Genomic DNA, 14,806 nt, shown 5'->3' with positions numbered 1-14,806 from the left:
TGGCAACGAAGGATGCGACCCATACCTTAATCTCCACCATTTCATCAACCCGATTTTGGCTGCCGTTAGCAGAATAGACGGCGGGTTCGTTTATGACTTCCGGCAAAAAAAACCGTTATTACGGTTTATCTCTATTGGAGAGTTAGGACCAACACGAAAGCTCCAACAGGGTTATGCTTACTATCATTGACCGAAGGCCCATAGAGGATTAGATTACATATAGCGTGCATCACTGAAATCGTCTATAGGTAAGCAGTGCGCACTGGGGGACATATTCTATCACAAATGGGACCGTGCCCTGCAGCATCACACAGACCTCTTAGTGGCTGAGCTGATCGGAAGCGTTCGGAATTCGAATCAGTAATTGACAATGCTTACTGTCAGGACTTGTGGAACGCAGAAAGACCCTTCGGCAAAGTTGACCACTCGGCGTTGTAAATCAACCCTCTCTGTCGAACATAAATGATATCCACGACCCGCCACACGCAAACTGAAGTCTACGACCTCGCCATAATCTTATGCATCAGTCTAGCACTCCAAGTTACATGTCTCGCAAGATCGTTACCGTCGTCGGCGCCACTGGCCAGCAAGGGCAGGCTGTCATTGCTGCGTTCGCCAATAATCCACAGTACCAGATCCGCGGCCTCACGCGAAACCCTTCCAGTGCTGCCGCACAAGCCCTCTCTGGCAGAGGGATCGATGTAGTCAGAGCCGACATAAACGATATCGATGCCATAACAGCCGCCTTCAAAGGCTCACGCATCATCTTTGCAGTCACAGATTTTTGGGCGCTCTACCAGCAACAAGGATACGAAAAAGCCAAGGAGCTTGAACGACAGCAGGGTATCAACATGGTCAAAGCTGCAGCGGCGGTCCCGACGCTGGAACACTACATCTGGAGTACCTTGGGCAAAACAAAAGAGGAATACCCGGTGTACCACTTCGAGGGCAAGTTCGAAGTGGAGCAGACAATCCGCGCGGACTATCCGGACCTACATGCAAAGACCACATTCTTACTCGTCTGTTTCTATGCAAATAACCTCCAGATTGCCTCACTCAGGCCCTACTGGATTGAGACCGCGGGGAAATATGTACAGTTCACCACCTATGATCCGGAGACAGTTATACCTTTTATTGGAGACGTGATGAATCTGACACCTTTTATCGAGGCTATCGTCAAAAGCCCGGCGGAGAAGGTCAGGAACGGCGCAATGGTGATTGCCAGCATTGCACAATGGACGGCAAGGAAGTGGGTTGAGGAGTGGGCGAGAGCGAGGGGGAAAATGGTACAGCTTGTCCGCATCCCTCGTGATGACTACGATGCGCTGTGGCCGTGGCCAAGATGGGCCGAGGAGTTTGCACTCATGATGGATTACTTTCAGTTTGTGCCTGTACAGGAATGGGTCGAGCCCGGCGTGAGAGTTTTGACTGCAGAGGATCTGGGAGTCAGGCCCGTGCAGACGATGGAGGAGTGGGCTAGGGCTTATGAGCTTCCCGATCCTAGTTTGTCTACTATCTGATTGATTATATGTTTCACTCTGACTGAATGCCTTTGGAGTCTGAATTGTGTTAATCTTCCTGTATAATGAATGTCTATAGTTTATCCTGGCAGGGTTGATAGGCCATAGTTTGCTTAGTTAGCTCATCCGCTGTACACAGCTACGTGTCAGTAGGGTTGCTTATCGCACTTGATATCTCAATTTTCTCAAGGGGCTCCACCCAAATGGACAAGACTGATCTTGGCGAATGCTGCATAAGCCACATCTTTTGTGCCATACTTGATGCCGTTGGTGTGGAGGGGCATTATCATGTGACACGCTCAGACCTGAGTCACCAAGGTCAAGTCACTCCTAAAGGCCAACACATTCGTAGCCAGAAGCCGACAGCATCGGGATATAGTCTACAGTTCATGATCCTGGTGGCGAGTCGCTTTTCTGAGCCAGGACACAAAAAGCTGACTTCAGCTCAGCAGAACAGCACCAGCTCCGGAAACTCCACTTCCCCGCCAAGGATCACCAGTAACACCATGGATTGCGAGCAGACTCTTGAACTCCCAGCTCAGAGAGTCACTGTGCAAGGACCTCATGTCGACAACAAATGTGCGACCGAGCACTGCGAGCCACTTCTTGCACAACTCAGAATCATCCCTAGAAAATACCACAAAGCTCTTAATCGAAGAAGAGCCACCGTCTAACACAGAATGGGCCATTCTCTGTGACCACTTCACCAGCACCTGCGAGCTGGAGATCAACAGCGGCTTCAACGAAGACCTCAATGACAAACATATGCCTGTGCAATGGCCGCTCGAGCGGTTGGTGTTGTCCGGTGTGTGTGGTGAGGTCACCAAATCGCCGCATATCCTGCAGGGCATATCAAGCATTTGATCCTGTACTTCACGATGGAGTTACGATTCGAGGGGCCGACATCTGATAAACTATTACATATGGACCGGATGTGGCGAAGCCAAGATCCAGTATTTGAGCCGTCAATCCGATATCCAGCTAACCAATATGAGCCAGCTAGGCAAGGAGTGGATGGCAAAGAAGAATAACGCCTCCTGTCTGACAGAGAATTCCCCGCGCGAGCCAAAAGCCAAACCCATTACAAGTGGGGGGAGCCATCTACGTACGCTGGATAATATCGAAAATGATGCGCTCGATGCGTTCCTTCGCATGTCATGGCGACCGTCACCTCCCTCACCCTCCGCTCGACTTCGCTGAGACAGGATTTCAGATGGTTCCCAGAGAGTCTTTTTCCCAAAACCATGTCACAGCTTGTTGCTTTGAAAACACTCAATCTATCTGTCGGCGCAGTCTCCAAGGAACCATCAACCCTATCCGGTCTTTACGCCAACTTCCCGCCAAACCCGACCAACCGCCATTTCCGCGGCCATGTTCTGCTCTGTGAGTCAGATCTGTGGAAGGAGTGGGTCAGTGCATTCTCAAACAAAGTATTTTGGCCCAGGCTTGAGCGTCTTGCGTTCGTGCTTGATTGTACTATATGCCGGATGAGAACGGGCGCCTAGAGCTGCAGACCCCACCGGAGAAGGACCGGAAAGAGGCACGCACTGCTTGTGAGCAGTTGTACGAGGCAGCACGCCGCGGTGGATTGATCATTAAGTCTCTGCATGATGACTGGGCGGGCAAGAATGTTTTGCTCAGACCGGTGGATGACCGGTGGTGATTCATGACCCGTTGGAGCGTAAACTTGCTGTTCCCTTGACCAAGGCACAACCATTTCAGTTGCTGTAAAAGGACAGTACTGCACATCGTATGTATTGAGGACTGAAGCCTTGAGGAAAGAAGGTAGTTGATAGTCTTTGGCAATATACTTTTCCTTACACTCATGCAGATGCTTCTCAGACCTGTGACTTGTAAATAGATTCACCTAAATGTGATTATGCGGGATTAAGCCTACACCGTTCGAATACAGGCTCTCTTCGGAAGCAATCTCATCATTTATCAAGCCTCCATAGCGTTCCTTTACGCCATATGTACAAGTATCAGGAGGGACGCCGGTGGCCACCTCGAAGAACTCGTAGATTGGACAGAACTCAAAAACTCATATTCGCCTTTCCAAGTACGTCTTAACACAAAACAACATCCTCGACTCATCATTTGTGGTACTAAAACTGTCAAGGGATTCCATCTATTGGTCTACGCATTTCTAGTGTTCAGTGAGATAGTTCCAAAAAATTTTTCTCTCGGCATCATCTCCTGCCTAGCTCACCTTGACAACTCTGTTCGCTTTTACTTGCATTCTGAGCGTTCGATTACCAAAGACGATAATCTCCGCGTTGGGCTCTCGTCAACAAACACCCTGGGGCATTTTGCTGCAATTGCAAATAATTCGCGAACCGTAACAGAGACTCCAGCTATAATTAGATTCTCGAGATACTCTCTATCGGCTCTATCCTATCACAATGCTGAGATCTACGCTGAAATGCCTGCATCAGTGGCCTCAAGCAACTTCTCCAGCCATTCCAGTCTCGCCTTGAATGCCCTCTTACTAACGCTCGCCTCCGGCGCAAAAGTATCAAACGCATGCCACGCCCCTGGCCAAACATGCAGCTCTGTCTGAACGCCTGCCTTCCAAAGGTTTCCCGCAAACTCCATATCCTGGTCCCGAAAGACATCCGCCTCGCCGACATCTAGGTACGTCGGCGGAAGACCCGACAGACCTTGTTGTGTTTCGGCTGCACGCGCAGGCAGTGAATAAATGCTAGCATATTCGCGGTTTTTACCAAGCGCGAGGTCGAGACCATACGCGTTATCGTCTTTTGTCCAGGGCGCAACATCACCGAACTGTTCTATGGAATGAGAAGTCGTGGCGTCGTCAACCCAAGGATAGAAAAGCATCTGGCCGAGAAGCTTCGGCCCGGCACGGTCTCGTGCAAGTAACGAGACGCCCGCTGTGAGGTTTCCACCTGCGGAACCGCCGCATGTTACCAGTTTATCGGGGTTGAATCCAAGCTCCGAGGCGTGGGAGTGGGCCCAGCGTAATGCCGCGTAAGAATCCTCGACCTGCGCCGGCTGCGGGTGCTCGGGGGCGAGCCGGTACTCAGCAGATACCACAACCGCACCGAGTTTCTCAATGATGTCGAAGAGCGTGTTGAGCCCAACGAACCGATCGGCCGTGACGTGGCCGCCGCCGTGAAAATGGACAATTCCGACAGTCTTCGATGCTGGCTGAGCTTGATGTTCGGCTTTCGTCGAGCGCAAGACTGAAGTGCGTAATGTTCCTGCGGGGCCTGGGATGTCGACTTCTGAGTGCGAGATTAAAGCCTCTCTGCCGCCGCTTATGGACTCCCACGTTAGAATTGCGGCCTTGCGGCGTGCAGAAAGGCTTTCGCGTAGCGGGGTTCTGGGGAAGCTTTTTTGAGCGACGGCTAGCTCAGGGTCGAGGGGTGGGCGAATCGTTGACGGATGGCTAGACATGGTTGCTACTGTAAGGGCAATGGATTGTGAGGTCGTGCTTGCTCTGGGGTTCGTGCGGTTTAAGTAGTGCTGGAAGACGCATAGCCCACTGTCTACCGTCGAGTTTTGTGATTTGTGGGATGCAGTGCTGGAACTATGTCGATCCATTTAGGTACCCGAGGTTATCGCCAGTTCGCCACGAGACATGACGTGGACACGAACATCCTCCACGTGGCTATAGCAAGACAAGGTAGACAATTGCCCTGCCTTCTGGCCATGGGTAGACAACATCGCTTACCCCGAAAAGAAATGCTAGTTAGAGGTCTAGCATATTTAAATTATCTATACCTCCCACATCCCGTATTTTGGAGTGTAGGCACTGCCGAAGAGGGTATATCAGCGCTTTTGCGCTTATACTCGCAGGTAATAAACTTGGTTTATAAGAGACTCGTATCAATTCTCTTGAAGGTTTTGTTCTGGTGATTGCAAGGGTTGTATTACCCTTGATTTCTAATTTAACAGCCCAGATAGCACAGGATAGATATGGCAGGGGTACGTACCGAACACTCAAGCTAGCAACGGAGTCGACAGCAGTAGCACAACGCGAATCCCAAGTAGGAATACCCTCTTGGTAAGCATACACTCCCGTATAAATGGTGCTGGTATCCTTATTTTATATCAGAAACCCGGGGCACCTAATGTTGCTCAATCTAAGCATCCATCCTCTGTGGATGCTGCGGCATCGAGACTCTCGCTAGGGCAGCCAGGTCCTATGACTAGGCGAGATGATGTGGCATGTTTCGCATCGAAGCGAGGGCCCGAACCTGAAGTATTTACAAGTTTAGGAGGATGTCGACCAGCTAGAGGTGGACCAGCATGTAAGTCTATGAGGAGTCTGGATATATTTGTTTCGCTGGCGAGGTTGGAGTTACAGAGGCTATGCTATGCCCTTCTTGGTGCTGTCAATCCTATGAGGGTAAAGCTTCTCGAGGAGAAGGGGCATAGGCGGCAGAGTAGAGAGGATGGTGAGGAGAAATAATCCCGGCGGCCACATTTACCTGTATACGTTATTTTATATAGTATGGGACCCGCCAGTAGTTGATCAAACGGGAAATTCCTCTCCTTTTCTCGCCTAAGTGGCCTTCCCCCTGGAGGAACCCCAGCACATCATTTCCTGCTGTCGGTCTTGGCTTGGACCCTGCTCGTTCATAATTAACCCGAGCATGCAGATCATGCATACCAAAGACCGGATACCCATAGATTACTTGAGTGATAGGTGGAAAATCAAGTCTTGCTCAGACTTAGGCTCTGTTATGCTGGTTACTGGTTCATATATAGGTTCGGGTATCCTTGCGCCCGAGGAAATTGGGTCAGATTACTCCTGTATAGACCAAAATGGCAGCTTTGCCCTTTGCCCTTGTATGTCTTCTAGCTGTTCTCGTTACAACAAGCCTGGCTATCCTAGAGAAGCAGATTGTTACATTCCATCCCCAGGCAGGAGCAGTTCCAATTCATAATGCCGCAATACTATATGATACTCAAGACCCTGTTGCCGTCGAAATCGCTACAGAAAGCCTGGCAAATGATATCGAGAATATACGGGAAGAAGACCTCGTCGCTCTGCTGTAGACGCATACGGACCCAAGAGTCTAGGATCGACAAAAACGGCCATTATAGCAGCAACAGTCGATTCAGGGCTAGTGCAGGACCTTGAGAAAAGAGGGCTTCTTAACGTGACAGATGTCCGGGGGCAATGGGAGACGTTTCGCACGACGGTTGTCACGGACTATCAAAAGGGAAAGGATGCGCTTGTCATCGCGGGCAGCGATAAAAGGGCAGTGGTATATGGGATATATACCCTCGCAGAGCAGTGTGGACAGTCACCGTAAGGCCACGTTCTGAGCTATCTCAAACGAATCGATTAATGAGAGAACAGGTACCACTACTGGGCCGACGTACCCCCCACCTGGCATTCCACCATCTACGCTCTCCCGAAGACAACGAAGCAAGGCCCACCGAGTGTGAAGTACCGCGGGCTCTTCATAAATGACGAAGCACCCGCCCTGACAAGTTGGTGGTCCAAGAAACACAGTGTGGACCACTACCCACTCGACGCCGAATTCTACCGACACGTCTTTGATCTGATTCTGCGACTGAAGGGAAACTTCATCTGGCCGGCCATGTGGGCGTCGTACGCCCCTCCGCCGGGGAACATTTTCTTTACAGATGATACCCACAACCAGTAATTGGCTGACGATTTTGGTATTGTGGTGTCGACGAGCCATCATGAGCCCATGCAGCGCGCGACCAATGAGTGGAATTCGTCAGAAACGGGTGAGTGGGATTGGACGGTCAACAAAGCAAAGGTGACAAGGTTTATGCGAGAAGGCGTGAGACGTGCAGCGAAGAACGAGACTTACTTTACGCTGGGGATGCGTGGTGCTAGTGACAGTGCCATCAGTGCACCCGATCCCATTGCGCTGCTAGAAGAAGTTTTTGAAACGCAGAGGGACATGCTGACGGAGGAATACGGCAATCTCTCAGATGTGAAACGTGCGTTTGCTTTCTACCCTGCGAACCTGCTTCCTTGATGATGCTGAGGATGGTAGAGGTCTGGACCACATACAAGGAGGTCGCAACCTACTACGCCGGGGGATTGAACCCGCCGGAGGACGTAACCCTCGTGTTCACGGACGATAACTGGGGAAATATTATGCGGTTACCGAATGCCGAAGAGGCCGCGAGACCTGGTGGGATTGGGGTGCGCTGTATTACCCCCGTTAAGACGATCAAAAACTGACAGAAGGGCAGCTCTATTACCATTTTGAGTACGTTGGCCGTCCTAAGAGTTACAAGTGGCAGAACACAAATAACCTCGTATGTAACTACAAGCTGGGAGAAGGTTGACGGTGACTGACCGAAACAGGCCAAAGTCTACAAAGAGCTATCTCAGGCTCTAGAGCGAGGTGCAGACCGGATTTGGGTCTTTAACGTCGCCGACATCAAGCCAATGGAGTTGCCGTTTGCCTTCGCGATGGATCTGGTGTGGAGCTCATCGCGGTTTGATTTCTCCACTATTCCGAGATATCTCAAGGCATTCGTCTTGCGGGAGCTCGGATGCAAGGACAACGAAGCAGAGGAGATTGCGTCTATCCTCCTCCAGCACAGTGAGCTTGTTGGGCGCCGCAAGTACGAAGGGGTTACATCCGCGACCTATTCCTTCTACAACTATCATGAGGTCGAACGAGTCCTGCAAGAATGGGAAGACCTTGGAGACAGAGTGACAAAGGCCCTCGCCTTCATGTTCTCAGCCAGCCAAGCTGCATTCACACACCTTGTCCAGTATCCCGTCCAGGCCGGCCTGATTTACCACCGCATCGTCCTTGGACAGACGATTAACCAGCAATTCGCGATTCAACGCCGAACACAGCAAATACAGTTGCAGAGCAAATCCTCGCAGCGGCTGAAGCAGACTCAGATCTCAGAGAAGAGTTTCATGCCATGCTTGGCGGCAAATGGGATGGGATTATGGACCAACCAAAGCTGGAGCAATGGCAATGGGAGACGTGGCTGTACCCTTCTCGGGACATTATTCAGAACCTGTCATTTGTGCAGCCGTGACAGGACTTCGTTTATAACCTGGGTAACCTGGGAATATACGCTGAGGGATCGCGAAGTGCCGCTATGCAGTCGTATGTATGCGAGTCGTGCGATCAGACTGCACCCACTGTTGGCTCACGAGCGCCTATATTGCCGACGATGGACCCATACGGCCCGGCCTTTTACACGGTAGACCTTTTCCACCGGGGCAATCACCGGAAACCCATCTCATTCAATTTGAGCATACCCTACGAGTGGATCAATATCAGCCTTGTCTCGGGCAAGCTCTCGCAAGAAAACCCAGAGGAACGCCTGACAGTGTCAATCGACTGGCCTAAAGTCCCTGAGAGCTTCAACGAGACCGTACTCATAGACATTCACTATGACACCCAGCCGCATTTTGAAAACCTCCACATCCCTATTCTGAATAGACCTGCCCTTCCGGCTGGTTTCCATGGCTTCCCAGCAACAAACGGCTACGTATCGATCGAGGCGGCGCACTCCCAGCGTGCCATAAGTGGCTCAGATACGGTCTCGTTCAAAGCCCTGCCCCATCTGGGAACTCGCACCAAGTCCGGCGCCGTCGCGTTGAGGCCATACGAAGCCGCACGGGTGTCAACCAGCACAGCACAGAATACAAGAGTTGAATACGACGTCTTTCTCCTCGGGAGCAGCAAGAACCTAACTGCCACGCTTTTTCTCACTCAAAATTCTGATACAGATCCTTCCCTGCCAATGCAGTACTCCCTGGCCATAGACTCAAGTGAAGCGAGTTTTACCCGCTTGCTCCAGGAACCCGAGACTCCCGGTGACTTGCCGGATATTTGGACGGATCAAGTGGAAGATGAAGTTTGGACTGTGCAGGTGCAATTGGGCCCTGTTTCTGCTGGTAAACATACACTTGCCTGGCGGGTTAATTCGCCGGAGGTTTATCTTGAAAAAGTTGTCTTGGATACGGCGGGGGCTGTTCGAAAGAGTTACCTTGGGCCTCCTGAACGGTGAGAGTTTGATGAGGATTTTGGTCGTTTTAGCTCCAGGATATCGAGAGCCTCAGGATCTTGTCTGGGCTATGGATTGCCGTAACATCCAGCACTTTTGGGTGTTCTGCTTCGGTTATACTCGCGCGTCAGCACATAAAAATCATCCCTAGACACCGGCTGTGCTTGGCATATATGTTCTCTCACTCTGACCTCAATGTTTCGCGGTTTGTGCATGAACTTAGTGCCCTAAATGCTGCATATCGAATAATGTGATTAATATGAAAATCGTAGGGCTAATGCTATATTGACTCCTGTGAAATGAGTATGATGAAGTTGATGGGCAGTGTTTGAATGTGACGGTGACTTATGAATCCCAACCACCATAATAATAAGACTGCGCAATCTCCATAATGTAGAGCGCTGAACTGCTACCCATGAGACACGGGAATCAAGCTAATGAGAAAGCAGTTTTCAATCACCTCTGCATATGCTTTCCTTTAGTAGGAACCTTGTCGACACGTCCAGTCCTTACTAAGGTATGTCCTAGGGCCAACACTTAGATAGCAAATACTTCTGAAGAAAGAATTCAAAATGTCATACAGCGTCCAGCATTCTTATAATCCTAGTAAAGGAGGCTGGATTGCGCATGCACCCCCAAGGCGCACTCTCTCATACCCAAATACCCAAATACTTCAGGAGTTTCGCGTTCTGTAGTCGCTAGGTTTTGAAGACCATTACCAGGCCTGAAAGCCAAGCTAAGCTGCCGTGACTGTCCGCATCCTTACTGAGATTGACGCCGGTTCTGAGCAGACTACGACGATTGACCTAATTTCTTTTCAGTTAACCTGATGCCATTCTCTTAAACTATGAAGTCACGTGAATTTAATACCTTTATTTATAGATATATTCCGACAAGATTTAGCCCATGATAGAAGATAAGAAGTCTAGCTAAACTAGATCTCACTTTAAAATATCGATGTATTTTCTTGCTTCGCACTTCGAAGTCGCCGTTCGGCCCTCCGAGGTCGGCCTGGCAAACAGCGGGCCATGTCAGTTGACTCTTCCCATAATGGGTAATGACAAGGGCGCGACAGCCCACGTGACTATATTTTCTTTGGTTTGCTCTGACTCCAACTTTCAACATCTCACCTTTTCAAGCTTCATTAACTTAGCCCCGGATGACGCTCGATAGCTCAGACAATCTTCAAAGTGGGTTGCTGTCGGCGAGTTTGATCTTAAATGACGAATTTACTGGAATCTGGCCGTCACCGGATATTGGGCTCACTCCGCCGGAGACTCCCATCTTCGCCAACGGGTCCCGCTCCACGCCTTTTGATGATTCCAGTGCAGCATGTTTAGATGGGACACCAGGTACAGTATTCCCAGGCCCAGGCCGGGAATTACCCAACCTCACAGAATACAAGGTGTTACAGCCGCACGGTAGGAGAGGAATGGGAGTGGGTATTCTAAAAAAATGGTTCGACCAGCATTGCGATAAGCCCTATCCAAGCAAGGAGGAGAAGACGGAACTAGCCAGCCGATCGGGTCTGACGCTTACCCAGATATCTACATGGTTTGCGAACACTCGCAGGCGACGCAAGAACAAGTCCCCGTGTCCAAACCCACTACTGACTTCGACTCGACATTCGAGACGGCCTTTAGAAGGAGAGCTGAGCCTTATGAGTCCTATGGAGAGATGGAGGAACTCTCCCCCTGAGGCTGAGGGCGCGTCCTTGGATGCCATTATGGGTGCTGTGGTCAGCAGTGACTATCCCGCACATCAGGATCCCTACATCAGATACTCGGAGCATTCTACGCCAAGTGACGCCCGGTCAGCAGCCTCGTCAAATGCCTCTGGGTCTGCCGTTTCGAACAACTCAGTATCATCTACTCATAGCATTGGGTCACATAGCTCGGCTGGTTCATTTTATCGGTTCTACTCGGCCGAAGCGCCAAGGCGCCGAAGACGGAGAAAACGGGCAACTGTTTACCCAAAGCGAGCGGCGAAGACTCAAGAACCAAGGCCATATCAATGTACCTTCTGCACCGACACCTTTCGCACCAAGTACGACTGGACGCGGCACGAGAAGACTCTGCATCTCTCTTTAGAAAGTTATACCTGCTGTTCAAGCGGGCCAACCTATACTGATACAGCGGGGTCCCAACGATGTTGCTTCTGCGACCATCTTCAGCCTACAGATACACATATCGAATCACATTACTATTCCAGATGCCAAGAAAAGCCGGTAGTCCTCCGTACATTCTATCGCAAGGATCACCTCGTCCAGCATCTGCGTCTTGTGCACGGCGTAAGCCAGTTCCTTCCAGGAATGGAAGGCTGGAAAATGCAAGTTGATAACATCAACTCGCGATGCGGGCTGTGTGATACGACCTTTGTCTCGTGGTCAGCACGAAATGAACATATTGGACAGCATTTTCGGAACGGCGCGCTAATGAAGGACTGGAAAGGTTCAAGGGGACTCGACCCGTCTGTGGCCTTTGCCGTGGAAAACGCCATGCCGCCGTACCTGATTGGCATCGAGGCTGTGACACCGGATCCGTTCAGCGCTTCGCGCCTGCCGAACCAGTCATACCCAGGCGATAGTATGCCAACTACTTGGCCGCAGCTGCAAAGTGGTGCGAAACGGTCACCCTTCAACCATTTTACCGTGGATCTTACAAATTTTGTGCGTGAAGCCCAGTTTCTCAATCAACCCATCACGGACACTGTGCTCCAAACTGCCGGGCGCCGAATCCTTTTCGATGATGAGGACACGTGGAATCAGACACCGGCAGACAATCCAGAGTGGTTGCAGATGTTCAAACGAGCGGTCTGTCTTGAGTGTGAAGGGGAGGATAACCTATCCTCAGGCCGCCCACCTCTGAGCGTCGAGGATTTTGATTTCTTCCCTTCATCCGCTGAGCCGTGGGCTGTGTGGAACATTTTCGATGCCAACCTCAGGACTGGCGAAAGCACAGATGCTATGGAACTGGGTATCTCGCTTCCATGGCGGGACTCTGGCACTGGCGCAGCTTCGAGAAATTCTTGTACAGAAGATAAGCGAACCGAACCTGAGAGCCTACCGGAACTCACATCGGCCTCACTTGTCGAACTCCAACAATGCTATCGTCACTGAGCCACCGCTTGACGTATCCTGTTTTTCACGGAGGGGGATGGTATCGCAGTCACCGACATCGAGGTTAACCAGAATGGATTAAGCCGCTCTCTTTGTGGCAGGAAGAAATCAAACTTACCGCTACGCCCTTGGCAAACTTGAGCCGCTCAGCTCTCCGGGCTAAAAAAAATAAGGTGAGTATGGGATTTAACACCCCAGCAGGACCCTACGAACACGGTATATGCGAGAATTTTCAGGATCTTGCAATAGCTGCTATGCCACTCTACTCAAAACGAAGCGCTGAATTATCAGCCCTGAGAACAGGGATTGAAGCGTTGGCTGCTACCAGATTGGGCATTTCCGGAAGATTTCTTTAGGATACATTCAGCGACGGGGCCTGTCCTAGACCTAGACATACTGCTCGAGTAACTCACCGCTTTAAATGAAACACCTTCAAACGAAATTGATGTTTCGCGACATATCTCGGGGGCTTATCGATGCAGTTAAGCCATACCATGCTGCCCCAACCCTTATCATATCTTCTGGCCACAAGACGGCGTCGGCGTCGGCGTCGGACCACCGCGACTGATCGGCATCGCCGTTGGAGTAGATAGCTTCCTCCACTAAACATCGATAAGCGCGCCCGCGATGCCGCAATGCAGTACATATAGATAACAGCGCAGCACGTACCAGCACCCTCGATTATCAAACAGAGAAAATCGCATAGTGTCAATCAGAATGCCTGAAGCCTACGCTAGCCATCCTGACTACGGCTACGCCCGCGACTTTAAGGGCTACGGCGAGTCCGGCCTGAAAATCACCTGGCCCAACAATGCCAAAATCGCCGTCTCGTTTGTGATCAATTATGAAGAGGTACGCTCATCCTCTCTTGTCTATACGTCCCAATACTGATTGTTTGTGTTCAGGGCGGCGAACGGTCCGTCCTGGAAGGCGACGGCGTCTCCGAATCAAATCTGCGTGAGAACCCAACAGGACCCCAGAGCATAAATGAGCGGAATTACAACGCCGAGTCAGAATACGAGTACGGTAGTCGCGCGGGTTGGTGGCGGCTCTTCCGACTGTTCCAAAAACACGGCATGAAGTTCACGCTCTATGCCGTTGCGCGCGCGCTAGAGCATAATCCAGATGTGGCAAAGCGCTGTGTGGAAGAGGGGCACGATATTGCGTCGCACGCTTACCGCTGGGTCAATTATCATGATTTCAGTATCGAGAAGGAAAAGGACTACATCCGCAAGGCTGTCACGTCTCTAAAATCTCTTACAGGATACGCACCCAAGGGGTGGTACTACGGGCGACCTAGCCCGCATTCGCGGACCCTAGTTCCACAGGTTTACGAGGAGATGGGCGAAGAGCTTCTCTGGGCGAGCGATACCTACGCCGACGATGTCCCTTACTGGATTGATTTGCCCACTGAGCGGGATCTCCCTGCTGACCGCGCGAAAGGGTGCCTGATGATTCCCTACAGCTACGACTGCAACGACTTCAAGTTCCATGTTCCGGGTTCCGGCTTCAGGGATCCAGATGGATTCCTGACGCACTTGAAAAACGCATTTGATGTGCTTTATGAGGAAGGAGAGGAAGGCAGTCCGAAGATGATGACGATTGGATTGCACTGTAGGATTATTGGACGCCCAGGGCGGTTCAAGGCGCTGAAGGAGTTTGTTGAGTATATTGCTGCGAAGGAGGGAGTTTGGGTTGCAACCAGAACAGAGATTGCAGAGGTTTTTAGGGAGACGTTTCCGTATAAGAAGGGGGTGTTGGCCGAGGCGACAATTTATGAGTGATAAAGCGCATCACATTGTATAAAGTCCAGGATGGGTAATGCTAGATGTGAACATGTGAAAGTCGGCTCATGTAAGGAATAGCAATCGGACGTCCGAATACGAATTCCAGTTCAAACTACGGACTTTCTATATCTAGGCTCCCTATCCGCCTTATCAAGATCGGATGTCCGATGTCCATATCTTGCTGCGATTCCCAACAGGTCCAGGCTAGGTTTTCTTATCGAGCCACTAGATTCGCGGCTTGGATCCCTTGTCCAAGCTTGAACCATCTATGCCGTACCGCTTATCACCCGCCATGACGTCGACCAGATAACGTAGCCCTATATGAAACCTGTATAGTTGTCTGGAGTTCACCTCCGTTGCATTGAACTCGCCATAAAAAGAGCAGT

General features: G+C 50.8%; 6 protein-coding genes across 6 annotated transcripts, besides 1 other annotated feature; 5 read left to right on the top strand and 1 right to left on the bottom strand.

Moving 5' to 3' along the window:
- Positions 1–14,806: part of a sequence feature (contig 1.172 1..523550(1)) that runs on past both edges of the window.
- ANIA_09332 (NmrA/HSCARG family protein) lies at positions 546–1,520 on the top strand (the record flags this gene model as incomplete). Its single annotated transcript, XM_677509.1, has 1 exon — positions 546–1,520. The coding sequence occupies one exon, from the start codon at positions 546–548 to the stop codon at positions 1,518–1,520; it is 975 nt and encodes a 324-aa protein (XP_682601.1).
- ANIA_09331 (uncharacterized protein) lies at positions 2,085–3,685 on the top strand (the record flags this gene model as incomplete). The annotated part of the gene is made up of 5 exons (XM_677508.1): positions 2,085–2,325; positions 2,464–2,625; positions 2,814–2,929; positions 3,433–3,579; positions 3,671–3,685. 5 exons carry the CDS (start codon positions 2,085–2,087, stop codon positions 3,683–3,685), a joined length of 681 nt encoding a protein of 226 aa, XP_682600.1.
- ANIA_09330 (alpha/beta hydrolase) lies at positions 3,933–4,937 on the bottom strand (the record flags this gene model as incomplete). The annotated part of the gene is made up of 1 exon (XM_677507.1): positions 3,933–4,937. The coding sequence occupies one exon, from the start codon at positions 4,935–4,937 to the stop codon at positions 3,933–3,935; it is 1,005 nt and encodes a 334-aa protein (XP_682599.1).
- ANIA_09329 (glycoside hydrolase family 115 protein) lies at positions 6,312–9,518 on the top strand (the record flags this gene model as incomplete). The annotated part of the gene is made up of 7 exons (XM_677506.1): positions 6,312–6,541; positions 6,853–7,107; positions 7,198–7,469; positions 7,526–7,677; positions 7,728–7,793; positions 7,843–8,608; positions 8,659–9,518. The coding sequence occupies 7 exons, from the start codon at positions 6,312–6,314 to the stop codon at positions 9,516–9,518; spliced, it is 2,601 nt and encodes an 866-aa protein (XP_682598.1).
- Positions 10,566–12,633, top strand: ANIA_09328 (uncharacterized protein; the record flags this gene model as incomplete). The annotated part of the gene is made up of 2 exons (XM_677505.1): positions 10,566–10,613; positions 10,669–12,633. The coding sequence occupies 2 exons, from the start codon at positions 10,566–10,568 to the stop codon at positions 12,631–12,633; spliced, it is 2,013 nt and encodes a 670-aa protein (XP_682597.1).
- ANIA_09327 (uncharacterized protein) lies at positions 13,351–14,417 on the top strand (the record flags this gene model as incomplete). Its single annotated transcript, XM_677504.1, has 2 exons — positions 13,351–13,485; positions 13,539–14,417. 2 exons carry the CDS (start codon positions 13,351–13,353, stop codon positions 14,415–14,417), a joined length of 1,014 nt encoding a protein of 337 aa, XP_682596.1.

The sequence above is a fragment of the Aspergillus nidulans genome, chromosome VIII (genome assembly GCF_000011425.1).
Source record: "Aspergillus nidulans FGSC A4 chromosome VIII".
Classification (NCBI taxonomy): Eukaryota; Fungi; Ascomycota; class Eurotiomycetes; order Eurotiales; family Aspergillaceae; genus Aspergillus; species Aspergillus nidulans.
Note: the sequence above shows the minus strand (reverse complement) of the source record. Positions and strands in the feature narration are given on the sequence as shown.